At 39.5% G+C, this 22,158-nt stretch overlaps 1 protein-coding gene across 4 annotated transcripts in view; it reads left to right on the top strand.

Moving 5' to 3' along the window:
* CPPED1 (calcineurin like phosphoesterase domain containing 1) overlaps window positions 1-19,669 on the top strand; it is a 65,645-nt gene extending 45,976 nt beyond the window's left edge. For all 4 annotated transcript variants that reach the window (XM_054180597.1, XM_054180594.1, XM_054180595.1 and 1 more), the window contains exons 3-4: window positions 3,114-3,536; window positions 18,453-19,669. In XM_054180597.1, the coding sequence (XP_054036572.1) occupies window positions 3,114-3,536; window positions 18,453-18,685 (656 nt within the window). In that variant the 3' untranslated portion in view covers window positions 18,686-19,669. The remainder of the gene's footprint in view (window positions 1-3,113; window positions 3,537-18,452) is intronic.
* The last annotated feature ends 2,489 nt before the right edge of the window (window positions 19,670-22,158 follow it).

The raw sequence follows: 22,158 nt of genomic DNA, 5'->3' as shown, positions 1-22,158 counted from the left end.
GCAGGAAGGAATATTGGAAGCGTTTCGAAAAATAGTGACACACAACAGAAAGATGTCATGCAACAGAGACACTGACATTGCACCTTTATGCTCCTGCTCACAGGGCTCAGCTCTCCAAAATGACAGACTGGGAAGCTGTGGGAAACGGCAGGCGACTGACTAGCAACAGTTCTCACTTTCATGTTTTCCATAAAAGCCAAACTGCTTTTTATGGGCTATTAATTTGTGAAGCCCTTTATCTTGGGGTGAGGCTGTATTTACAGAACCTAACATAAACCCAGAACATTCGAGCCTGGGATTTAAAAATGTCTCTGCACATGATGCCAGGATAAACAGAAGAGAAATTCATTCCAATTACATCCACAGTGACACTTGTATTATTTTTCTACATTACCTCTTGGTATTACATTCTTTTCCTAGTCACTTTTTGACAACAAACTTCTAGCTAAGCCAAAGAAATACATCTCAGCAAGTAAAAATTGCTACTCCATAGCAATTGGAGTAATAAAATATTATAGCTAACTGTGTCTGGTAGAGACTGAAGGGACTAATTTTTATGGCAGGACAGAGTCCACTGTGGTTTACTAGTGGCTTCCTTCTTTTCTTCATCACTTCTGTCTCTTTAAGCAGTTTGCCTATACTTGTAAACATAGAGGGAGGTGCCTTCAGGGGGCACTGCATAGTGATGTGGCTCATTGTAGGACAGGTAGTGCTGCTGTATTACAACTGATGTTACTGTCCATGTCCTAGCTGTTCCTCTCCAGCACTACAACAGAAATTATAGACATCACTGCCTTTTCCCCACTCTTACCTCCATGAGCTTCTCTTTTGAACCTGTTTGACCTTCTACTAGGTCAAGCCCAGACACAATTGTCCTAAACAATCTTTACTTAGTACGATTTCTTAGACTCTTTGGGCAGAGACATTGTTTTCCATTTTGAGCAATCTGTTTTCTGCAATAAAGCACTGACTATGTCTCTGTGTTGCTATAGAAATAATGTTGCATTAAACGTGGGAACCAGTGCCCTGCTGTCAACAAATCTAATCTTAGTGTTAGTCCCTAGAGCTGGAATTTCACCACTAGGAAGGAGTATACAGAATTCTACACATTATTTCTGTAACTTATGTGTAAATGTCTTTATACTCTGAAACTGTTAGCTGAATTTCCCAAAGTGATAGCATGGAGATTAAGATGGTGTAATGTGTGTACATGAATCTTCAGAGCCTTCCCTCTTGCCTTTTCCTGCCCCCCACCCCCATACATTCATATCTATAGCTTGAAGTTTCCAGCTCTTTGCATAGGAACGTGGGGAGTGGCAACAAAAAACAGTGGCAGAAAAAAGTGTGCCAGATATAGTTCAATTTGGGGCATTACTTTTTCAGATCCATCTCTTCCATAGGTCAGGAGATGTCATTTGCCATGGTTTTTTCTAGGATCAGTGAGGGTATTTTCCATAACTGGAAGGACATCCTAAACTGACCCCAGTCCTGGTACATTAATATACCCCACAAACTCTTCTGCTGTCCCCTACCTTCAGGACCACCATGGCTATCATGTGCCCAGCATTTCTCAAGTTGCTCAAAGAGTTTGCTACAGTAACTTGCTACCCTGTGCAGCAGTTAAGAGTCTCATGGTTTTTAACTCTGTGCACCACATATCAAATACCACATCCGTCTTTACATTGAGACATTATGTGAATGTTTTTTTTCTCCTAACACAAATAAGGTGGCACTTAAGCCTGTACCTGTAGAGTATTGAAAAGAAATTGAAGTTTGTCAACATACTGATCAGAAGAAACAAGGAGGGGGAAAAAAATCTTTTACATTACAGGAGTCCCTCTACTACATTCTACCCATAATACATATGTCTAGTTACAAAAATGGGCCACAGCTGTTAAAATACACAATGAGTGGTTTGTGTAGACCTGTATGCAAATGAACCTGAGCAATCTGACTTCAGAGTTCTTGTACAAAGCCTGCTGCAACTTCTTGGCTAAAAAGATGCAGTTGTTATTTGTGAAATGGTCTGTGTTTGCCTCTGAGGACACAATACAATTTGTAACTCTTCTATTTAATTAATGAATGTTAAACATATCAATGGTCTCTGATAAAAGGCTACACTTCAGAAAACCTTTGTCATCATTAGAATAACTACTTTTGGGTTTTTTAATCCTTTATATAATTTTTTTTCAGTGATTTTAATCTAGAAATTACATAAACCTTCCTAGACAAGGACAAACCCCTGATAACCATGACAATATAAAAACAGATCCTGGAAAACCCAGCAAAGTGCATCAATACCTTGCTTTCAAATTAACATCATGCTTGTTATTAAAACAGACTCGTCACATAAACATCTTGCCACAATTATTTGACACCTTTTTTTTTTCTGTTTAAAATGGTCCTTCTAATGAAAAAAGCCAGAAACAACACCCAACCACAAACCTCCCAACCTTAATTCCTTTGCATAGCCATGAAGTGTAAACCAGAAGTGGACTTGTTTTTAACACTTGTGTAAAGCTGTTACACCATCCAAGGCTGCTGCATTTTTTCACTACCTCATCAGTCTATAGATGAAAAGAGCACAACACTGACCATTGTATCACCTATCCTCTTCCTACCCAGAGCCTTGCTTAAGGCAAGTTACTGAAAATGGCTATTTGGTAAGGGAGGAAAAGAAGTGGAAGGCAAAGGGTTGAGTGGACATACAATAATAAAGTGAAGATGTAGCCTAGATCCCTGCATATTATCGTGAGCATGTCCAAGACAGATTATTTTGTTACTGTGTGTAGTTACATAAACAAAAGCTGACAAGGAAGGTAGGAAAAGACAGCATAAACATTAAAGTATGTCAGGATGACATTTGTATTGTATTTGGTTGTTAGGAAGAAATTCTTCCCCGTGAGGGTGGTGAGACACTGGAACAGGTTGCCCAGGGAGGTGGTAGAAGCCTCATCCCTGGAGGTTTTTAAGGCCAGACTGGATGTGGCTCTGAGCAACCTGATGTAGTGTGAGGTGTCCCTGGCCATGGCAGGGGGTTGGGACTAGATGATCTTTGAGGTCCCTTCCAACCCTAACAATTCTGTGATTCTATGTTTGGGTTTTTTCCATAGGTTCTCAATGGAGAAAGGACCAAGAGCAAGATTTAAAGAATGTTCTGAAGAACACTGACCAGGACATACCGCTGGTATTCGTGAGTGGAAATCACGATATCGGCAATACTCCCACAAGAGAAACAATAGATGATTATTGCAAGAACTGGGGAGATGACTACTTCAGCTTTTGGGTTGGAGGTGTTTTCTTTCTTGTGCTGAATTCTCAGTTGTACTTCGATTCTTCCAAATGCCCTGAGTTGAAGCAAGCCCAGGATGCATGGCTCGAAGAGCAGCTGGCAGTTGCTGCAGAACAGAAATGCAGGCATATAATAGTATTCCAGCACATTCCTCTGTTTCTGAGAAATCCAGAGGAAGATCACGACTATTTTAACTTGGAAAAATCAGTTCGTCGAGAGATAATGGAAAAATTCCATCAAGCAGGTAACTTCTCCCATTTGTATTTCAATTTGCTAATGTTTATGCTGCCAGACAAGATACAGGAACTTCATGCTTAAAAGCCTCATCATTCCCTGTAGGTCAGAATTGCCAGCTGAATCTAATCACCTGTAAAAAATACCAAACAAAATGTAAACCTTTAAAAAACCTCTTTAAAGTAAACAAGGATTACATTTTGCAAGTACTGATAGATGCAAGAGAGCCTGAGGTTTTCCTGCCTAAGGAGTGCAGGTATTGCCATAGGAGAAAAATACAGAATTCATGTTTTACATAAAACATGAAAACAGAATTCAGAATTACCTTGGAGGTTGTTTTCTCCCACACTGAGCCAATTTTAAACGAAGAGCACTCCAGATGTATTCTGTGTTAAAAAGAGTCTTGCTCTGCTAAGATCAATCCTTGGTATATCCATTACTAATAGAGGCCATTTCTGGGATGAGTTCCACCTGCTCTTCATCCCAAAACAAGCATATTGTACCAAATCCCTTAGCTTTGTTTGATGACTCTTGAACGCTATGGAGACAGACACACTACACTACTCCTCTTGCCTGCTCCCATTGTTTCCTGTTGATTGCCTTCATATTCCTGTGTTGTGTCAGTCCTTCAGAATTTCCTGCTAGCCTGCCATCCTTGCATCAATGCCATTTGTTCTGTATTTGTAGGAGAGCACGTTATTTGGATTGCTGAACAATGCAAAGGGTTTATGATACTGTTACACATTTACCATATAATGATTAAGTCTGGACTCATCCAAACCCAGCCTGATTTCCAAGCTCTGAATCTCCTACTGTTTCAAATGAATGGGGCCAAAATTCATAGCTATCTGAGGGCTCTCCAGGGGACAGACATTTGCAAGTGGATGTTTTTTTCCCATGAGGAGACACACTGAGAATACTTCAGAATATCTTTCTCTGTTATTGTACTAGTGTTAATATCACAGAAAGTATTGCATCTGGGGAGTTGGGCAGCTAAATAAGTATTGTTGACTAAAAGCACATTCTAGTGCATTGGAGAGCTTGTTGAAGACCATTGCCAGAGAAGTGTATCCCAGTAAATAAGCATTAATGGAGAAATCAAAGCAGTTCTGTTGTAGAGTTTCCTGTCATCCAGATGATGTAGTAACATTTGGCAGCACTCCGTCCTGGGAATACAATTAATCAAGAAGTAAAAGAAATGATGCAGAATGTTATGTTGTAATATTCATCGTTATGTTCTCATGTTTAGTGAGGGGGATAGTTTAGATTGACTCTCCTAATGTGTAGCCAGAGGCCTAACCAGAAGTTGGGTAGGCTTCACAACTGGGGAAACAAAAAGAGAATGGGAAGACAGCAATGCAGCACAACTCTATGAAAGAAATTCCCAAACTCCTCCATTTGTACCCCCTCTCCATTATTTCCTCTGGTGTCCCTCTCTCCGATCCCTAGAAATCCTCCCACCATGCTGTGCTGTTCAGTTCCTTCATGAATATGTTAAAACATTTTTCTTTTGCTTGCTGTTTTATATAGTCAGTAAATGAGTCAATAGGTACTGTTCACAATCCAATATTCAAACATGTTTCTAATTAAATGAATATAGAGAGTGAGCAGCTCAGTGTAACTCAGAGTGCTGAGAAAAACTAGCTGGCTCAAAAGTTGCCTGAGAGTTTCCTTAGTAACAGGTGCATTCTGTTTCTATTTTATTGTTCAGTTGGAGAGTGACCTTTGTAAGACCACAAAGTGTTATCAGTGGATTGCAAACAGGCAGTTACCAAGGCAGGATAGATGCACAGGTATGCAATGACACCACTTATTTTCTGACTCTGTTTTTCCAAAGAAAAATCGATTCAGCATATCATGAGACATGAAACTGGTATTCCCCTCAGTTCAGTTCATCCGTTTAAGCAGCTGAATATGAGCAAGCAGTGTGCCCAGGTGGCCAAGAAAGCCAGTGGCATCCTGGCTTGTATTAGAAATGCTGTGTCCAGCAGCAGTAGGGAGGTGATTGTCTGCTTGTACTCAGCTCTGGTGAGGCCACACCTTGAGTATTGTGTTCAGTTTCAGGCACCTAAATACAAGAGAGATGTCAAGGTGCTGGTATGAGTGCAGAGGAGGGCAAGGAAGCTGAGGAAGGGCCTGGAGAATAAATCTTATGAAGAGAGACTGAAGGAGCTGGGGCTGTTTAGTGCGAAAAGGCTGAGGCATTGCTCTCTGCAACTACCTGAAAGGACATTGTGGAGAAGTTGGTGCTGGTCTCCTCTCACAGGTAATTAATGATAGAACAAGAGAGAACAGCCTCAAGCTGTGACTGGGTAAGTTTAGACTGAACATTAGGAAAAGATTTTTCACTGAAAGAGTGGTCAGGCATTGGAATGGGCTGCTCAGGGAGGTGGTTGAGTCACCAACCCTGGATGTGTTTAAAAGGCTGTTTGGATGTGGTGCTTGGGGATATGGTTTAGGGGTGTACCTTGTAGAGCAGGTTTATTGGTTGGACTTGGTGAGAGTCTTTTCCAAGATGAATGTTTCTCTGATTCTTGAAGGATTGAAACACAGGATATTGCTAGTAGATCACAATCTACTTTGCATTTTTTTGTGAGAGCTTTTAAATATGACTTACTTTAAGAAGGCTAACTCCTTATAGCATGTAATTTAGAAATTTGGGTTAACTTGTTCTGGAAAAGAAAGTGAGTCTGCTTTCTAATGAGGCCACCAGGCCTCTCCCACTAACTTGTCACCGGTGCTTCCTTCTTTCTGGTCTCTCGTTCTCTGCTTCAGTGTTTCTAATCGCTCTGATGGTTTGTTTTGCATGTTGTGGGGGTTGCTGCATTTGTCAATGCAATGTTATTAGACAGGCATCATATTTCAATTTTTGCTAACCCTGGAATTGTCCCACTTTTCATGTTTATATTTTTTCTTCAGACACAAGCCATAACTCACCTGGTTTAGAGACAGGAAAGGAAGGACAATCTAGTAATGCAGGTCTTTCCATGAACAAAGGAACTCATATGGGTATATGTGGGAAATAATCAGATACTTATGGTACTTTACAGTGAGGTGTGAAACTCCAGAAAATTATTCCTTGAAATTCAGAGCCCAGCTCTTCTGTAGTTAATCTCTTCTAATCACTTACATGTTACATAATGTTTTGGGTTTAAGTACCGTATCAGCTCCTTACAAGCTGAGATAAAAGACTTGCTGTAGAGGCTACATCTGGTATGAAATACTGAATTGCATTTCTCACATTAGAAGTGTCCTTAACAGTTGGGCTAATTAAAGATAAAATCATGTCCTTATGATAAATATTTATAAATTGAAAATCTGGCACTTGTAAATATGTACTACTACTACTATGCAAAGTAATGCTGCATGTCTAAGAAATCCTCCTAGACCATTTGTTCTTTAAATGCATTGCAACAAGTATTGTCCTTGAAACAGCGATTGCAGTGACAATGAAAATCAACTCAGTTGAGAACACAGTTTATCATTGCAGTGAAAATGCATTTCTGAAAGCATATTTGTATGAAAATACTAATATCTGGAAGTTTAGCCTCAGCTGTCAGAGCTCTGTCTCCTCTACATGCAGAAGGTAAAACACTGACAAAACGGTGTGTGCAAGAAGTGTGAATGAGCTGACCTGACGTTCTCATCTGTGAGATCTGCTGGAGTCACTCAACGCTGCTGTAGGAAATGCACATTCAGCTTTGAAGAATTTTACAGTGCTGGTATAAATAGGTTTGCTCATAGCTTTGTAGGGGAAATAATGAAGTAGTGGTGGTGTAGTCAAAAATCTGCTCTGCATGTCCCATGTCTCTGATAAAGAGAAGTCATAAATGATTTTTTAAATGAAGCAGTTTATGTAATACACAAGTCTAACAAATCCCATTTCAGGATTCTTTGCTTAGGATACTAAAGATTCTTCTATGGTCTGAAAAAGTTGGGGTATTTTGAGCTACAGACAGTCTTTTGAAGACTTTTTGTCCTGAGAACCATCAGAGACACACTGAAATTACTTGCATCACTCAACAAAATAAATGTTTTTTAGTAGCTCTAATGAAATAAAACATTCAAGCAACTGTGAGCTCTGTTGAACAAAGCTTAGATTAATAGTTGGGTTTTGTGCACCAACAATGGTGAGAAAATACTTCTTGGTTCAGAGGGAGATAAGAGATTTTGCATCCAAGAGAGACTCACTAGATAACAGATGTGAAATATAGAAGGAAATTCCCTGCAGTCTCCAGTTTGGTTTGTTCTAATTAAAAAGTTTTAGGTTCATCTAAGTTTCTTCAAAGCAGTTTTTAGATTTGGTTAGAAAGTTTCAGTTCGAACATAAGGGGCAAAGGACAACTGAACTTTGTTAAATGGCATCTTTTTCTCATTCTGTTTGTGGTTATAGGTGCTGTAGCTTGTAACACCTTTACTCATTAGGCGTGTGATACCCACAGTCTCCTCTTAGAAATGTTATGACAAAATGGTATTAAGGGAAGAAGCAGCTTTCTGAACATCCACAGCTATGATATATTTAAGCACAAAATTAAAGCATGGAGTGCTGAAAGCTGTTGTTTCTAAAATTTACCAGACAACATATGCTAGGTTTCATTATATACTTTGTTGTGTAATCAAAGTTGACAAGGGAGTAATATTTTCCTCTTCCTGCCATTGAGACCTTGATTTTGGCAAAGCCCATACACTGAGTAATCTCAGTGCTTGCTTATGTATCACTTTATCAGTATTTAAGATGACTTAAAATACTCTAAGCTTCAGCGGTTTAGATCAACAGCTTTCAGCTTTGACTTTCTGCACGTATAGTACAGGTGGAGTGACCAAATGTGACACTTCCTGTGTCATTGTGTAAGAGCAGTGTTTCTCCAGGCCATTGACCATCTCTGACGTAATCCAGCATGCTGGCACAGGCGTTTTTTGCAGAAATTCAGCAGCAAGTACAAATTACATTTATTTAATGGGGGTCTGTAATAACATGAAGTAACATTTCTTCTGAACTGAAGTTTTGAAGTGTGTTTTATCCATGGGCTGGAGTGTTGGTTGATAAGAACTTTTTGAGCCTTAGAGCACATAGCAAAGCAGGAGGGTTTGGTGTGTTGCAACTCTGTGAAAAGCCTCACTTCAAATGGAAAAAGCAGCAAATAAATTCCACTGAAAGGTCACAAGAGGCATTCACAAAAATGAAATTGAAATTGAGAGTGACCTTCTACAGACAGCACCTCTAAAGGCTTATTTAGACCAGCAGTGTAATTAGGTGATCTGGAATGACCCTTTGGCTATGTCTGTTGTTTCTCCTCTGATTATACCGGAAAAACAAGTGAGACCAAGATCCTTCTCGATATAGCTCTGGTCAGTGCTGTCTAATATAAAGAAGTTTTTGACATCACTACACTTTGCAAAGTTCTCTCCCACTACACAGATCCCCTGACCACCAACTGCAGATTCCTCAGTCTGCACAGCAAATGTAAGGGAGAGTTTTCCTGCAGGTTTGCAAACATATTTTGGCATATTTTCATTAAAATACTTATAGTGCTACGTGCTGTAAAGTCTAACCATTGGGTTCTATTTTATTCAGACAACTTCTCTGATGAAGAAGGTTGCTATTTAAGGTTGACTGAAAAGGTTATGAAATAGAGGGTGTTGATCCCCACCCAACACCAGTGGAGCTATTTCCTTCTACTGGAGCTCTTTTGGTGCAAAATGATTGGATTTTTTCTCAGAGAACTGCCTGAGCAGTGAACAATTCTGTTAACAGTGCCATGAAGGATGCTTTCACATCTTTCTTTGCTGCTGTAACACCTGCTTGGCAGATGGGGTGATGTGAGCACTCTCAAATTACAATGAGATAAAATCAATTCTATTCCTCACAAGAGGCTTTGTTTACAAAGACTACCAAATAGTATCATTCACTACATAGCACTAGAGTCTTGAAAAAATGAGGTACACCACCTGCCCAGGGGAGAAAAAAGGTATGGCAAAAAATGCCTGTGGTTGATGCATGCTCTTGTAGGGAAGCTGAAAGAACCTAATTTTGGAGTGCAGAATTGTTCTGAGAACAGGTACTGCGGCCGAACTGACCACGCTGTTCAGCGCTTCAGAAAGCAGCTGTACGCTGCAAGTGCAAGGAGGAAAGAAAAGGCAGTTTGTGCACGGGATGTGCACAAGATCAGCGTGTCCACGGGACTGCAGTGCTTGTGTTTGCCAGAAACAGTGCCTTTGAAAAATGACCTGTCTACACATGCATGTGTGGGGGTGTATATGCAAACACACACAACTCTCATAGTAGCATCTCCCTGCACCTGGCTACTGCTGATTTTGTTCTTCTGTCTATGAAAGGATACTGGAGGTTTGGTAACGTTCAGGTGTTTCATTTCTTTGTGTAACTGCTGCTTCACCTGTTTGCTTCCATTGCAACTCTGCTGCTCCTCTATAGTTCCTGCAGTTCGGGGCGGACAGAATATATAGGATCAGCTTTTGCTAGTATATCCTCCTCTTCAGTCCCTGATTGAGTGAGGGCTGCGGCCAGTGAAGACAGTGACTTTTTTACATAAGAATAATTATCTTTTTAACCTGTTTTTTACCATGAAACATGAACAGCTAACATAAAAGCAGAGTCACTGGAACGGAGTGATGATCCCTATAGCCTGGTCTGTAGCTTCTCCTACTAGCCAAACCCTTGCAAAGAGCAGAAGCCAGTATAATGGTAGTTCTTCCAAATACTCTTCCTATCTCTGAGAATTCTTCTTCCAGGGACTTAGTGCATCACATTGCCTTTATCAATACAGTGCAATTTAGTGAGTGTTTTATAGATGTGTTCAGCTGCTTTTTGAAAACTCCGCTTTCACAATGGATGTGGCACCTAAATGTTTCACAACTAGGTGAAGAAATGTTTCCTTTGAAATTTACCTGTAGCCTGCATTGGGAGCCAGAAAGCTGTAAATGAAATGCCGTAAGCAAAGGTCCGTGTCTGCAGTCACTGCAAAAATGAGCACGTTAATCAGCACTTCAAGGGCGATAATCTGGACCGTGTGATAAATTCCATTACCCAGTCAGAACCACTTTTTTGCCCCTGATTTTCTAGAGAGTGCATGAGAGGAGAAGCAAGGTCTGTACTGTACCCATTACATATTTATTATGTCATTCATATTGCACTAATTTAGCCTTCTCGGTCTCTTTCAGTCTCATTTGCTTTTGCTGAGAAAAGCATTTATTTAATTGAAGGCTCAGTCTAAATAAAGCCTTGCTACTGATTGCCTATGCTGATTATTCCAGGCATTCTCTTCCTAATTTGGAAAATCTGCCTTCTTTTCTTTGGTTTATTTTTATATTGGTAACTTTCTTCTGATATTTTTACACTGTCCGTAGCGCTGGGTTGAGCAGTTTGATTTCCAACTGAGGCTAGGTCAGTCACATTTTAGACACAGCAAACCTGCCTCAAATGGTTTTGAGTTGAAAGCAGAGTTGAAACCAGCTTCTTCTGAATTCAGGGGGGTTTGGAAGCACGCCATGGAAGTGAGTGTAATTATAGAAACCGTAGTCAGACACCCCTAGAATTTAAACTAGTTCAAGTCTGAATTCTAGGCCAGCTATTAACTGATTGTGTGAGGAAGAATTGTTTTCTACATGTGTGGGGTTTATGAAATTACTTTGAATACTTCAAGATAAATATGGATGTATTATTTTTCCATCCCATTTTAGCCTATTTGGATTTCTGCAATCATTGCAACTTTGAGACGGGGGCTCAGCCTGTATTCCTTGCATTAAGCTAGCAAGCATCTACTTTGTGGTGGTTAGGAAGACAGGTGTGTGATACGTTGTTAGGGAATATACCTGATGTCTGCTTGATCCAGCAAAAAGATGACTCGGCTAGTATTTCACATTTAAAATAGAGACCTTTCATGAAGGCTTAACCACTCCTATAACAGGAAGTCTGTTGGTCCACATATTGAAGGCATTTCTGCCCAGATGGACTTGAAAACATGCCCACTCTTCTGTTTCTTTGCATTCTTCTGCAAGAGGACCAAGTAAGGGAGAAGCTGGAATGACAGGACTGCAACTGCACAATAAGCTAAGGCCAGGATGTAGCCACTCTGATGGGAATCATCCATGAGACAGCTAAATGCCTTTGTTCTCTTACTGTGCAGTTACATCAAACTCATGCTGATCTTTTTCCCTGGTGCCACAGAACTGTTGTTTAGAAGGGTTTCTCAGTGGTGAGATAGTAATCTCTGGGAAGAAGATGCCACACCTTAGCTTCTGCTAACAGACAACCTGCTTTCTGCATGTTATTCAGGGTGTAGTTTCCTTTCAGGTAAAGAACTATTGTCTTGTCAGAAATAAAGTTACCAGCATGCTAACAACACCAGGGTGGCTAAAATTTTCTTTCAGATTTTTTTTCCACTATGACCAGACCTCTTGGTGGTGAATATTTCATACAGGACTCCATTTTTTTCAGGTCATTATTCTGCTCAGGGTTGTTTGGAAACTCTGAGTCGCTGTAAGATGGTCATTATTACAAAGAGTATTATAAATCAGAGCTACAGCAGTCTGTGAGGCTGTGATGGGTTTATATATATGTGCAGTGGCTCCTGAGCCTGGTCAGCCTGGTCATCCCTTCCTGTACTGATCTTCTCCATGAAACATCCAAAGTAAATCTGAGTAGATCTGTTAGATCTCTTTCCCCATTAGGCCAGTGAGTCAGTTTACCAATAGCCAAATACACCATTCTCAGTAAGAAAAAACCCTTTTACTGCAGTGTGCTGTTTTGGTTCACAAAGCTTGAAGAGAGAAGCTTGAGGAAATGAGAAGTCCTGGTAAAAGCTGTTCTTCTTGCCAGAGCTGTCAAAATGATAAGGGCTTGCTGAAGTTCTTCTGATCACTACTTATTTGGTGAGTTGGCTTTAGAATGCAGACACTGGAAATCAGAGGGGAAGCAGGGGTGGTTTGGGGTTTTCTGTTGAGAAATGTCTGCAATAGAAACCATGAGCAGTGTAACAGTGTTGGTACCATGGCTTTGACTTGGGTTTTCCAAAGTAAAATATGCATTTTGTTGGAAACTTTTTTAAAAGTAAGTTGTGCTTTAAAGATTCTGCTTAGGAATGATCATAGAGATAACATCAAAGGTAGCATGCAGAATTACATGAGCTGTTAATTACCTTCCTCAGCACTTACCTTTTGCTTTGCCAAAGCCACTGTGTGCCATACAGTCTGAACTGATATGATGCAGTGTCTGAGCTAGCGTGTAAGCAAGGTATTTATTAACTCACTTCACAGTCAAGTTAATGAAGAGACTAAAGCTTATCAACATATGAATTACATCTCTTCAGTTGACTCTTGAACAATCCATGTTTTGATTGGTTGTTTTATCATGAATTATTGATGCTGCTTTGGACTTACAGAATTTGCACCAACACAGGTACTTCATTCTTTAATGCTCTCCTACTGTTCTGCAGGGAAAAGAGTTCTAATTAGATCTTTGGAAGCAGTGAATCTTTTTGGTTTTCCAATGTGTCAGGCCCGAACCAAAAAGGACCTTTTGTGTTTGATCAGAAAATGATGGTAAATTGCATGGCAGGAAGGCATCTTTGGTTTACTAAAATCAGAATCAATTCCTGTATTTAAACTTTTTTTTCTTTTTACAAAGATTCTGATTTTTTAGCAGAATGATTGATTCTGAAAATGTTATGTTTGGTGTGCAGGCATGAGGCTCATTGGTTTTAAGTGTTCTCACAATCCAAGTACAGTTCTGGAAGAGACAGAGCAAGACCTGGTGTCTGACACTGTATGGTAACTATCCTGCATCTCTGGTTTCCAGTCCTGTTCTCATCAAAACCACATTTGGCAGTTCAGGCCTGTTTTGCCCTAGCAGATACTCAGTAACCAGGGTATTGTTATGCAGTCTGACATCAGACAGTGATTATCACAGAGACAGTAGATGTGGTTTGTTTTGCATGTTGCTTTTTCTTAGTGTAACTATCCTCACAGTTTTTTACTTTATTCTGATTTGAATCCTCTTTTTTCTTTCTCTTTTAATGAATAATGCACTAGGTATGAATAGTGTCTTGCAGTAATGGATCCTGCTTTTTTTGGTTAATGGATACTGTGAAACCTCCAGTCACATTTAAATTCAAATCACTCTATCTTTCATAAAAAATGAAATAATGAATGCTTGTGAAGGTGTCATCCTTTGGACATTTATTTACACAGTAGTGTTTTAGTATTTCATACAGCTTTTATGTCAAAGCTTTTCCCAACTGCCATTTCACAAACCAAATCACTGCTCTACTGGGGTTTTGGTGGGGGGAGTGTTTTCTGTAGTGGCAAAGGCTGTACCTACCTTTTGTATAGCTGGATGTGTTTAACTGACCTCAGGATACCTTAAAGCAGGCTATAGGAATGAGGCCTGGCAGGACACTCTTCTTTCTTCACAGAGTTTAGAGGGGGGAAAAAAAGTGGGGAGGACTTGCTAGGAAATTGACAGTATTACTTCAGAAAAACATCTGAAATGAATAAATTAAATTTGAGTGCATACATCTCTAAGATTCTTTTTATGTTTAAGATCAAAAGCAAGAGCAAAGTAAATTGCCTGCTTGTCATCTTAGTATTATTGCATTGACTGGTTCAGATTTCCTTCTTATGCTAACGAACAAAAGGGAGTGAAATACAGTTGAGTGAACAAAAACGTGCTGTTGAGAAAAAACAACATCAGTTAGACTTCTATTAATACACAGCAGTGACATGTTTGGGTTTTTGTTCAGGATGGTGCCCAGAGAGGCTGTGGAAGCCTTTAAGGCCAGGCTGAACAAGACTTTGAGCAACATGGTCTAGTGGAAGGTGTTCCTGCCCATGGCAGGGGCGTTGGAACTAGAGCACCTTTAACCACTCTGATTCTGTGTAACACCACAGTAACAAGAATTAATACTAGTACTGGAAATAAAGAGTGCCCAAGTAGTGAAGTCTGGGCAAAATTTTCACTGGGAGGTGTATAAAGCAAGTACTGAATTCTACCAGAGGCCAATGCTGAGCAGAGAGATCCACAAGAGCATTTCACCTCTGAATATCCACCTAGTGCAATTAGGAGCTGAATGAAGCAACTACACTGAAAGTCAGCATTTGAACAGCATATGAACAGTACCTATAAACAGCAGCTTGGTTAGGCAGAACCTGCTCCCACAGCCAGCAGGAGATAATAGGTTTTAAAACATGTGCTCTCTGCTCTCAGGTATCAAATTGCACTGCTTACCAATCAGTCTTCAGTTCCAAACCAAAATACCTTCTTAAGTGTCAGCAGTTAGCAGGTGAAGTTGTAGTATTTTGCCTAAGAAGAAAAGAAGCTGCCTGACTTGTGTTATGTCACAGAGCTCTGATACTGCACCATCACCTTTTGAGGGTGTCTTGCTGGGTTTCTCCCAAGTTTATAAAAACCATAACCAAAACCCACCCAAACTATTTTGCTAGGGTTCTGCAGCTGATGCAGAGCGAGCTCTCAAAGTTACTATGCTAAATTACCTGCAAGTGTAACTCATACATCAGATGGGTGAGCAGTTTACACCGAGCAGATAATTAGTATTGATAAAGTAAAATAGGGTAATGGACAAGTTCTAGCTGACAATACCCACACACCACTATCCAATGTCAAGGTCATTTCATTCTCTATTTTCCACCTTGAGTAATTTGCTGTTTGAGAAGGGTTTGGATTTTGAAGGATGAAAGCACATGTAGCTTTTACCAGGCACACAGCAGAATAATTTATATTTTGCTTTCCAAGCTGCTTAATTTTTAACTATATTTTGAGCCTAGTTTATGTATTTTGTATCAGTCTTCACATCGCTCCTGCAAAAGCAAAGGGATTGCTGTCTTAAGACATGTTCACCTACTACCCTTTTTATTTAATCACTGTGAAAGAAGTCTTAAGTCTACTGCAGGAGAATGGGTGGAAGAAATAAGGATTTCCTTGTGAAGTTAGAGAGTGCTCCTAATCACAGCTCTGCTTAAATCACTTCTACTCTTCCAAAATTGAGGCAAAATCAGTTGTTGCTAGCTTCCCACCCCCCCTTTTATTTATTTATGTGTTTATTAAGGCACTTCAGGTTATAGTATCTCAGGAATAAACCAATCCCTGGCCTACTACTTGAACAAGACTACATATGTGTTATCTTTTCTGTTAAGTGTGTAACGTATGGAAAAGTAACAAATGAAGTTTGGTATTGTCACAGTGTGCATCCCTGTACATCTTTATAGGCTTGATTGTTGGTCTGGAATGATAAAAACTACAGTTGGAAAGATAATTATCACTGCTGCATATTTAAGAATGGCTTTTAGCCTGGGGTGGAGAGCAGGACCATCGCTGCAGAGGAGAGCCCCACAACAGCTGGCACTTGACCCCACATGTGTTAAATGTCACTCTTCTCCCCAGGAACGGGCACAGGTTTAGACTTCTGCTTATTAGTTTATTTTTCAATATAAATACGAATTATATTCAGCAAGGCACAGCATCCATAGAATACTGCCAGGAAAGTATTTGTTCTACTATAGCATAGCGGATTTTTAGCCAATATAGCAATCTAATAGGACAGATTCATTTTCAGGCAGTCATTTCGATAACCTGCTGGCTATGTAGCCATGACTGTCAGGGACTACTTAGTGGGGTTTGAGTCACTCAGTGTTAATGTATTGTCAGATGCTTTATGTAGGACCGTCAAAGTGTCCTTACAAATAAGGAGCACACAACCTATTGTATCTCAATAGAGAAATTACACTTAGAAGTATTTAAGAGCATCAGAAAATGTCTGCATTGTCACTAATGCTATCATAAATCAACACTTGCTGTAACAAAATATAAAATTAATTTACATGTTTTGTACTCAATTATAAAAAACAACAACAACAACAACAAAAGCCTAGCAGTTTCAGCCATCTGGTCCAGTAATTTTTCTGTTTCACAACAGTATAAAATAGCATTAGAGGCAGCTTCAGGAAGCTGTAATAGTCTGAAATCCAAGGGTCTTACACTGAAGAATGCCAAAAATTACACCCTAAACCTGTTTGCAAAATTAGCTATTTATACTAACTGCAGATTTCCATTCAAAATAAAACATGCATCATCTCAGATTAGCAAGAAAGCTGATGAATAATTGTTTTGCCAAACTACATGCTGTTGAGTGTGCTGCTCAGCTGTATCTATCAGCAGTGCATAGAACAGCTAGATGGTGAAGGATGCTGGCATGACCTGGAAATGAGGTGCTGGTCTATTGAAAGCGTGTTCTCTCTTAGGAAGAAGCTGGGTTCTCAACTGTGTTGTTGGTAGGTTTAAAATCTTTGACAGGAAAGGTAAGTACTTAGCATCAAAATTACTTTTCCCTTGCTTTTTTTGAGTCTTGAGGCTGAACAAGATTTCATTATGTTGTAGTAATAAAGATACTTGATAAAATTTATGAAACCTCATAGGGGAGGGGATACCGTTCTGTAAGACAATCTGGATGGCCCTTCTGAGTAACTACAGCTCCTGCCATTTTATTTATGTTTGCAAGGCAGAAGAAACCAAAAGTAGAAATTACTGATTTGGAGCTTGGGATGACACAATTTCATTTATTTGAAATGGTTTCAACATTTCTGCAGAAATCTCATAGCTACTGAGGAGTGTGGCAGGAAAGCACAGCTGGCATTGGATCATCTTTAGAAGTTGGTCAAAGATAGCATTTGCAAACTTCATTAATTTTTTTAATTACCATATTCTTAGAGAAGAGGAAGAATCCTTGGCCATGACTTTAAACATTTTGCATAATCAGACAATGATTCAGGCGAGGATTTCAAGGTACGTTAAACACGAAGTATGTTTGTCCTCTTTACCTGCTGCTACTTGTCATTTAGCTATTCCTCTACTCCTGACCACGCTTGGATGACTCTTAAAGAACTGTTGTTTCCTGCAACAGATCAGATGTGTTAAGTTGGTTTTTTATGGAGTGATTTTTTTTGTACCCTAATACAGTCCAAAATGTAAAAAGTCTATTTAACAAAAAAAAAAAAAAGAAAGAAACAGAACAGCCTTAAGTCATTCAAAAATACAGAGGAAATCAGAATAACCCTGCCTTGTTTGTAACCCCTACCAGGTAAATGTTAATTCATGTCATTAGCAAGCCTGACTCTACTTGCAGGTTGTCAACTGTTCCTTTTTTGGCTACTGTCATCCTTCTTCCCCTCTTCCTATAATTCACAATCACTTTTGCTTATTTGTTTTCTTTGATGTACTGCCTCTGTTCCATCTGTGATAACCCCTGATGTCTTTGAGAAAAGATTACAAATTATCTTCTCATTTATGTTTCCTGCTTGCCTTTTTTGGGGGGTTTTGGTTTCTTTAAGGTCACTGGCCTTGGGGAAGTAGGTTTAAGCTCTCCTTATTGAACTTTCTGGCTGTTAGTTGATAAACACAGCTCCACAATCCTTGGATTTCAACTCATGTTTTGGTAGCATCATTCTTTAAGCAGTTCTCTATTACTGACTTATTGTAATTTTAATGTTTCCTCTAGAGTGTTCCATCTTTCTAGCCAAAGGAGCAGCAAGATGACAAACACACCTTGCAGTCAGCATAAAGAAGTCAGCAACCACTCACCCTAAACAGCTAGTGGAGCAGAATTACGGTTTTACTAATTATTACTATTAGAATTATTTATTGCTATTCACTAATTATTTGTTGAGAATACAAGCTCAAGTAAATGATTTAATTTTAAGCTTTATGAACCATTCAAGAATGAAGATAAACATGACACCTGTAACTGTACTTACTACAGAACTTCCTCTACAAGCACAGCAGCTGTGAAAGCCTCAGCACAAAACCTCAACAGTATTTACTGTAAACACAGTTTATACATAGACTGCAGCTGCTAACTAAATGCATTCTCTTTGTTTCTTTTATTTTTCTTTCAAACAGGCATTAAAGCTGTATTTTCTGGACATTACCATAGGAATGCTGGAGGATCCTACAGAGGACTGGAAATGGTGGTTTCATCAGCAATAGGATGTCAGCTGGGAGAAGACACGCATGGCCTTCGAGTGGTGGTTGTGACAGATGAAAAGATTGTTCATAGATACTACAGTTTGAACGAGCTGAGCAGCCAAGGCATAGAGAAAGAGCTGCTAGATATGCTGGCTAAGCAAAATTAGGCTCTGTCAAATGATGTGATTTTTTTTCCATATAGGACAACAGCTTCAGAAAGTTCCCCCAGGCTGAAGACAGAGATTTCTGATAGTGCACCATGCCCCAGAACAGCTCTCACTTTGCCATCACCCTAAATAACAAAAAAGTTGTTGACAGGTTTCTCCTTTTGAAAAGGAGACCTGTGATGAATGGGGAAGAACAGCAGAACTAATGTGGCAATGTATCAGTGAAAAGAAATGTTCTGGGAATGTTTACTTTTTCTCTCTAACAAGGAAGTCTTACCCAGCAGTGTATGAAAGAGTGAGAGCTGTAGCTTCCAGACAGCCCTTTAAGTCAGGTCTATTTTAGTTTTATAGTTCATAGGGTATTTTTAAATCAATACATTTAGTCATTTGTGTTGCAATAAAAATGGTGCACTTCTTAACTCCATAAAAATATATCTCAAAAACTCTAAAATCAACAGATTCCCGCTGACTTTTAGCAACCTTTGGATCAGATCTTGTTACCTAGAGGTAGTATTTTTGCCCATTTCTCATACTTTATTTTCTTAGCTCTTCAGAGCCAGCAGCAACAGGAGAGCATTCTGTTTTGCAGTCACAGCCTGGGTTGCCTCCCATTACATCCTGGGTTTATATAATGAAAAGTCTATAAATGAAGCATGCATAGATGCCACTGACAGAAGCAGAACATTTTAAAGTTTAACTGCCATTCAGTTTGCTATATTCTTACTATAGCTTCAGAAGCTGGAAAAATTGCATGGGGAGAATATTCTGTGCTGTTAGCAGAAGTCACTGTTGATTCCTACACAAGGGGAAACCTTTGATGTTGAGATTTAATTTAACAGTTCCTTACTGTAATGTTATACAATATCAAGTGTTGACTACCCTAAAAAGTATATTTTCCCCATTGGAAGAAGTCTTTGAAAATAAATTATATAGAAAGAAATTTATATGCTGCAATCCACCTTTTTTTTTTAGTAGCAACCCCCCAAAAAAAAGTCTTCATGTAATTAACACATATCTGATTTTATTATCTGAGTATTTTGTTTGAGCACATTACAGTCCATGCCACAAGTTATCTAGAAACAGAGACAGCACTGCTTTAGCACATGAAGAGGGAAGAACACAAACAATACTGGCTGAGAAAAGTAAGGCACTCTATCCCTTTTGTTTAGTCACATACAACATGGTTCCCTGGAGGACATTACAGATACTTAAAAATGGTGAAAGAGATGAGCTGCTGTGCTGAAGAGTCAGTTTCATTACATTTTAGTCACAACAGTTTATCTAGAAGGCTCCTTCAAGCCTGATTTGTGGTACATGTGAGAGTCTAAAATGACTCCTGTAGCCCTTCCTTGCAGTGGTGATACAGCCCTAGCTGCAGATGGACAGCACCAAAGATGGACTCTATCCCGTGGCAGAGGCAACGTTTGATTCAGAAAGAAGGAATATTATTTTGCTTTTATTCTCTGACTTTGCCTAGCTGAACATTTTCAGTCTCATTTTCAACACCTGGCAATCTAAGGCTAGATTACTTTGAACTAGGTAGGTACCTAAGTGCCCAGTTTCAGTGGAAGTTAAAACCCTCTGTACTTGGCTGTACTCTTAAGTCACTGAATACTTTTACAAATTGGTCCTCTGTAGCTGGGAGATACTTAATAACCACAGTAAATTCAGGAGTGAGATGATGCTAGTTTACATTTTGCAGAGGGAAGAACAGTCTCACTGTGACTTAAATCTTTAGTCCATTTACATCATAAAGCTGGAGAAGTTCAGCAGAGGTACATGAGCTAACTGGGGTATGGACTGTTGTGCCCAATGTGAAAGCTTGGGAAACTGAGGCACAACTTTGGGAGGAAGTCTTTCCACAAATAGGAAAATGTTAATAGCAGTGGTATAGAGCGTTGGAACGTTTCATTTTCAGAGTTACAGTGTACTAATACACAAAAGAGAGTTTTATACAAGGAGAATGTTAATTCTTATTTTTAATTACTTTTCTGTGCTTTTCTCAAGTGTCATTTCACTGTAAGAAACTCTGGCATTTTGTTACGAAGATACCACCTCAGCACAAAGCTGCAGTTGTGCTAAAATAAATAAAGAAATAAAGGTTTCTTTATATCCCAAACTCTCAATTTCTTTCAGAATTTCTCTCTAAGAATACCTTGTTATGTTCATGTGTAAAAATATTACCAAATTTGTCTTTACTTTGGAGTTTTCTAAACTAAACCGAAGCTGGGTTGTTGATTTTTATTACATGCCTTCTTGTCCTGTCTGCAACTACCTGAAGGGAGGTTGGAGCCAGTTGGGGGTTGGTCTCATCTCCCAGGCAACCAGCACCAGCACAAGAGGACACAGTCTCAAGCTCTGCCAGGGGAGGTTTAGGCTGGGTGTTAGGAAGAATTCTTCACAGAAAGAGTGACTGGCCATTGGAATGGGCTGCCCAGGGAGGGCTTTTAACCACAGCATGTTGCTGTATGAAGCAAAGAGGTAAGAAAAGAAAAAACAAGGAACAGAATGTGCTTTTTTACCAGCATGACAAATTTCCTTTGATCACTTATACATAGAATACATAGAATACATAGAATAAACCAGGTTGGAAGAGACCTTCAAGATCATCGCGTCCAACCCATCAACCAATCCAACTCCGCCCAAGCAACTAACCCACGGCACCAAGCACCCCGTCAAGTCTTCTCCTAAAAACCTCCAGCGATGGCGACTCCACCACCTCCCCAGGCAGCCCATTCCAATGTGCAATCACTCTTTCTGTATAGAACTTTTTTCTAACATCCAGCCTGTATCTCCCCTGGCGCAGCCTGAGACTGTTTCTTAGCATAATTACTTTAGAAATAAGATTGATGCCTTAACTAATTTGAAATGGTCCTGGTAGTGCTACATCACATTTATGTAAAGAAAAATAATTCATATTATGTTAAAATATGAAAAAACTCCACCCATGGAGACACTAATTAGCATTTTAAAAGCCCATCTTTTGATGTTGGGGACATTATTTTTCTCTCTCCAAAAGGGCTGATAATCGTAACTCTGTCAGCATATGGCTGACTTTAAAACAAGATGTCACAAGAAGTTCAAACTGCTGATGCAACAGAGAGCAAGTGAGGCCTCATGCATTTCTGTGGACTCGGGGCAGGGAGGGGAATCAAGTGACCACAATTAATTTTGGTTTCCTATGTGCAGCTAAAAGGCTGAGATAACCCCTGATGACTCTCGTTAAATGTGGAAACTTTGTATCAGAACACCAGAGCATCCTGCAGAAGTAACAAAATGCTACATAATTAAGTACAATCTGAGGTGGAGACCTATCTACAGGAGGCAAATTGCTAAAAGAAAACCCAAAGCACTCTGAGCTCACTCTTGGTTTACCGGCGTCACCGAAAACAATGACTTTAAGAACACTTCCTCCAGATCTTTAAAACAAGTTCACTAAGCCTTGACCAGGCTCTGTTTGCACCACTTACCTT

The sequence above is a fragment of the Dryobates pubescens genome, chromosome 4 (genome assembly GCF_014839835.1).
Source record: "Dryobates pubescens isolate bDryPub1 chromosome 4, bDryPub1.pri, whole genome shotgun sequence".
Lineage (NCBI taxonomy): Eukaryota > Metazoa > Chordata > Aves > Piciformes > Picidae > Dryobates > Dryobates pubescens.
The sequence above is the reverse complement of the archived record's forward strand: the minus strand, read 5'-3'. Positions and strand labels throughout refer to the sequence as shown.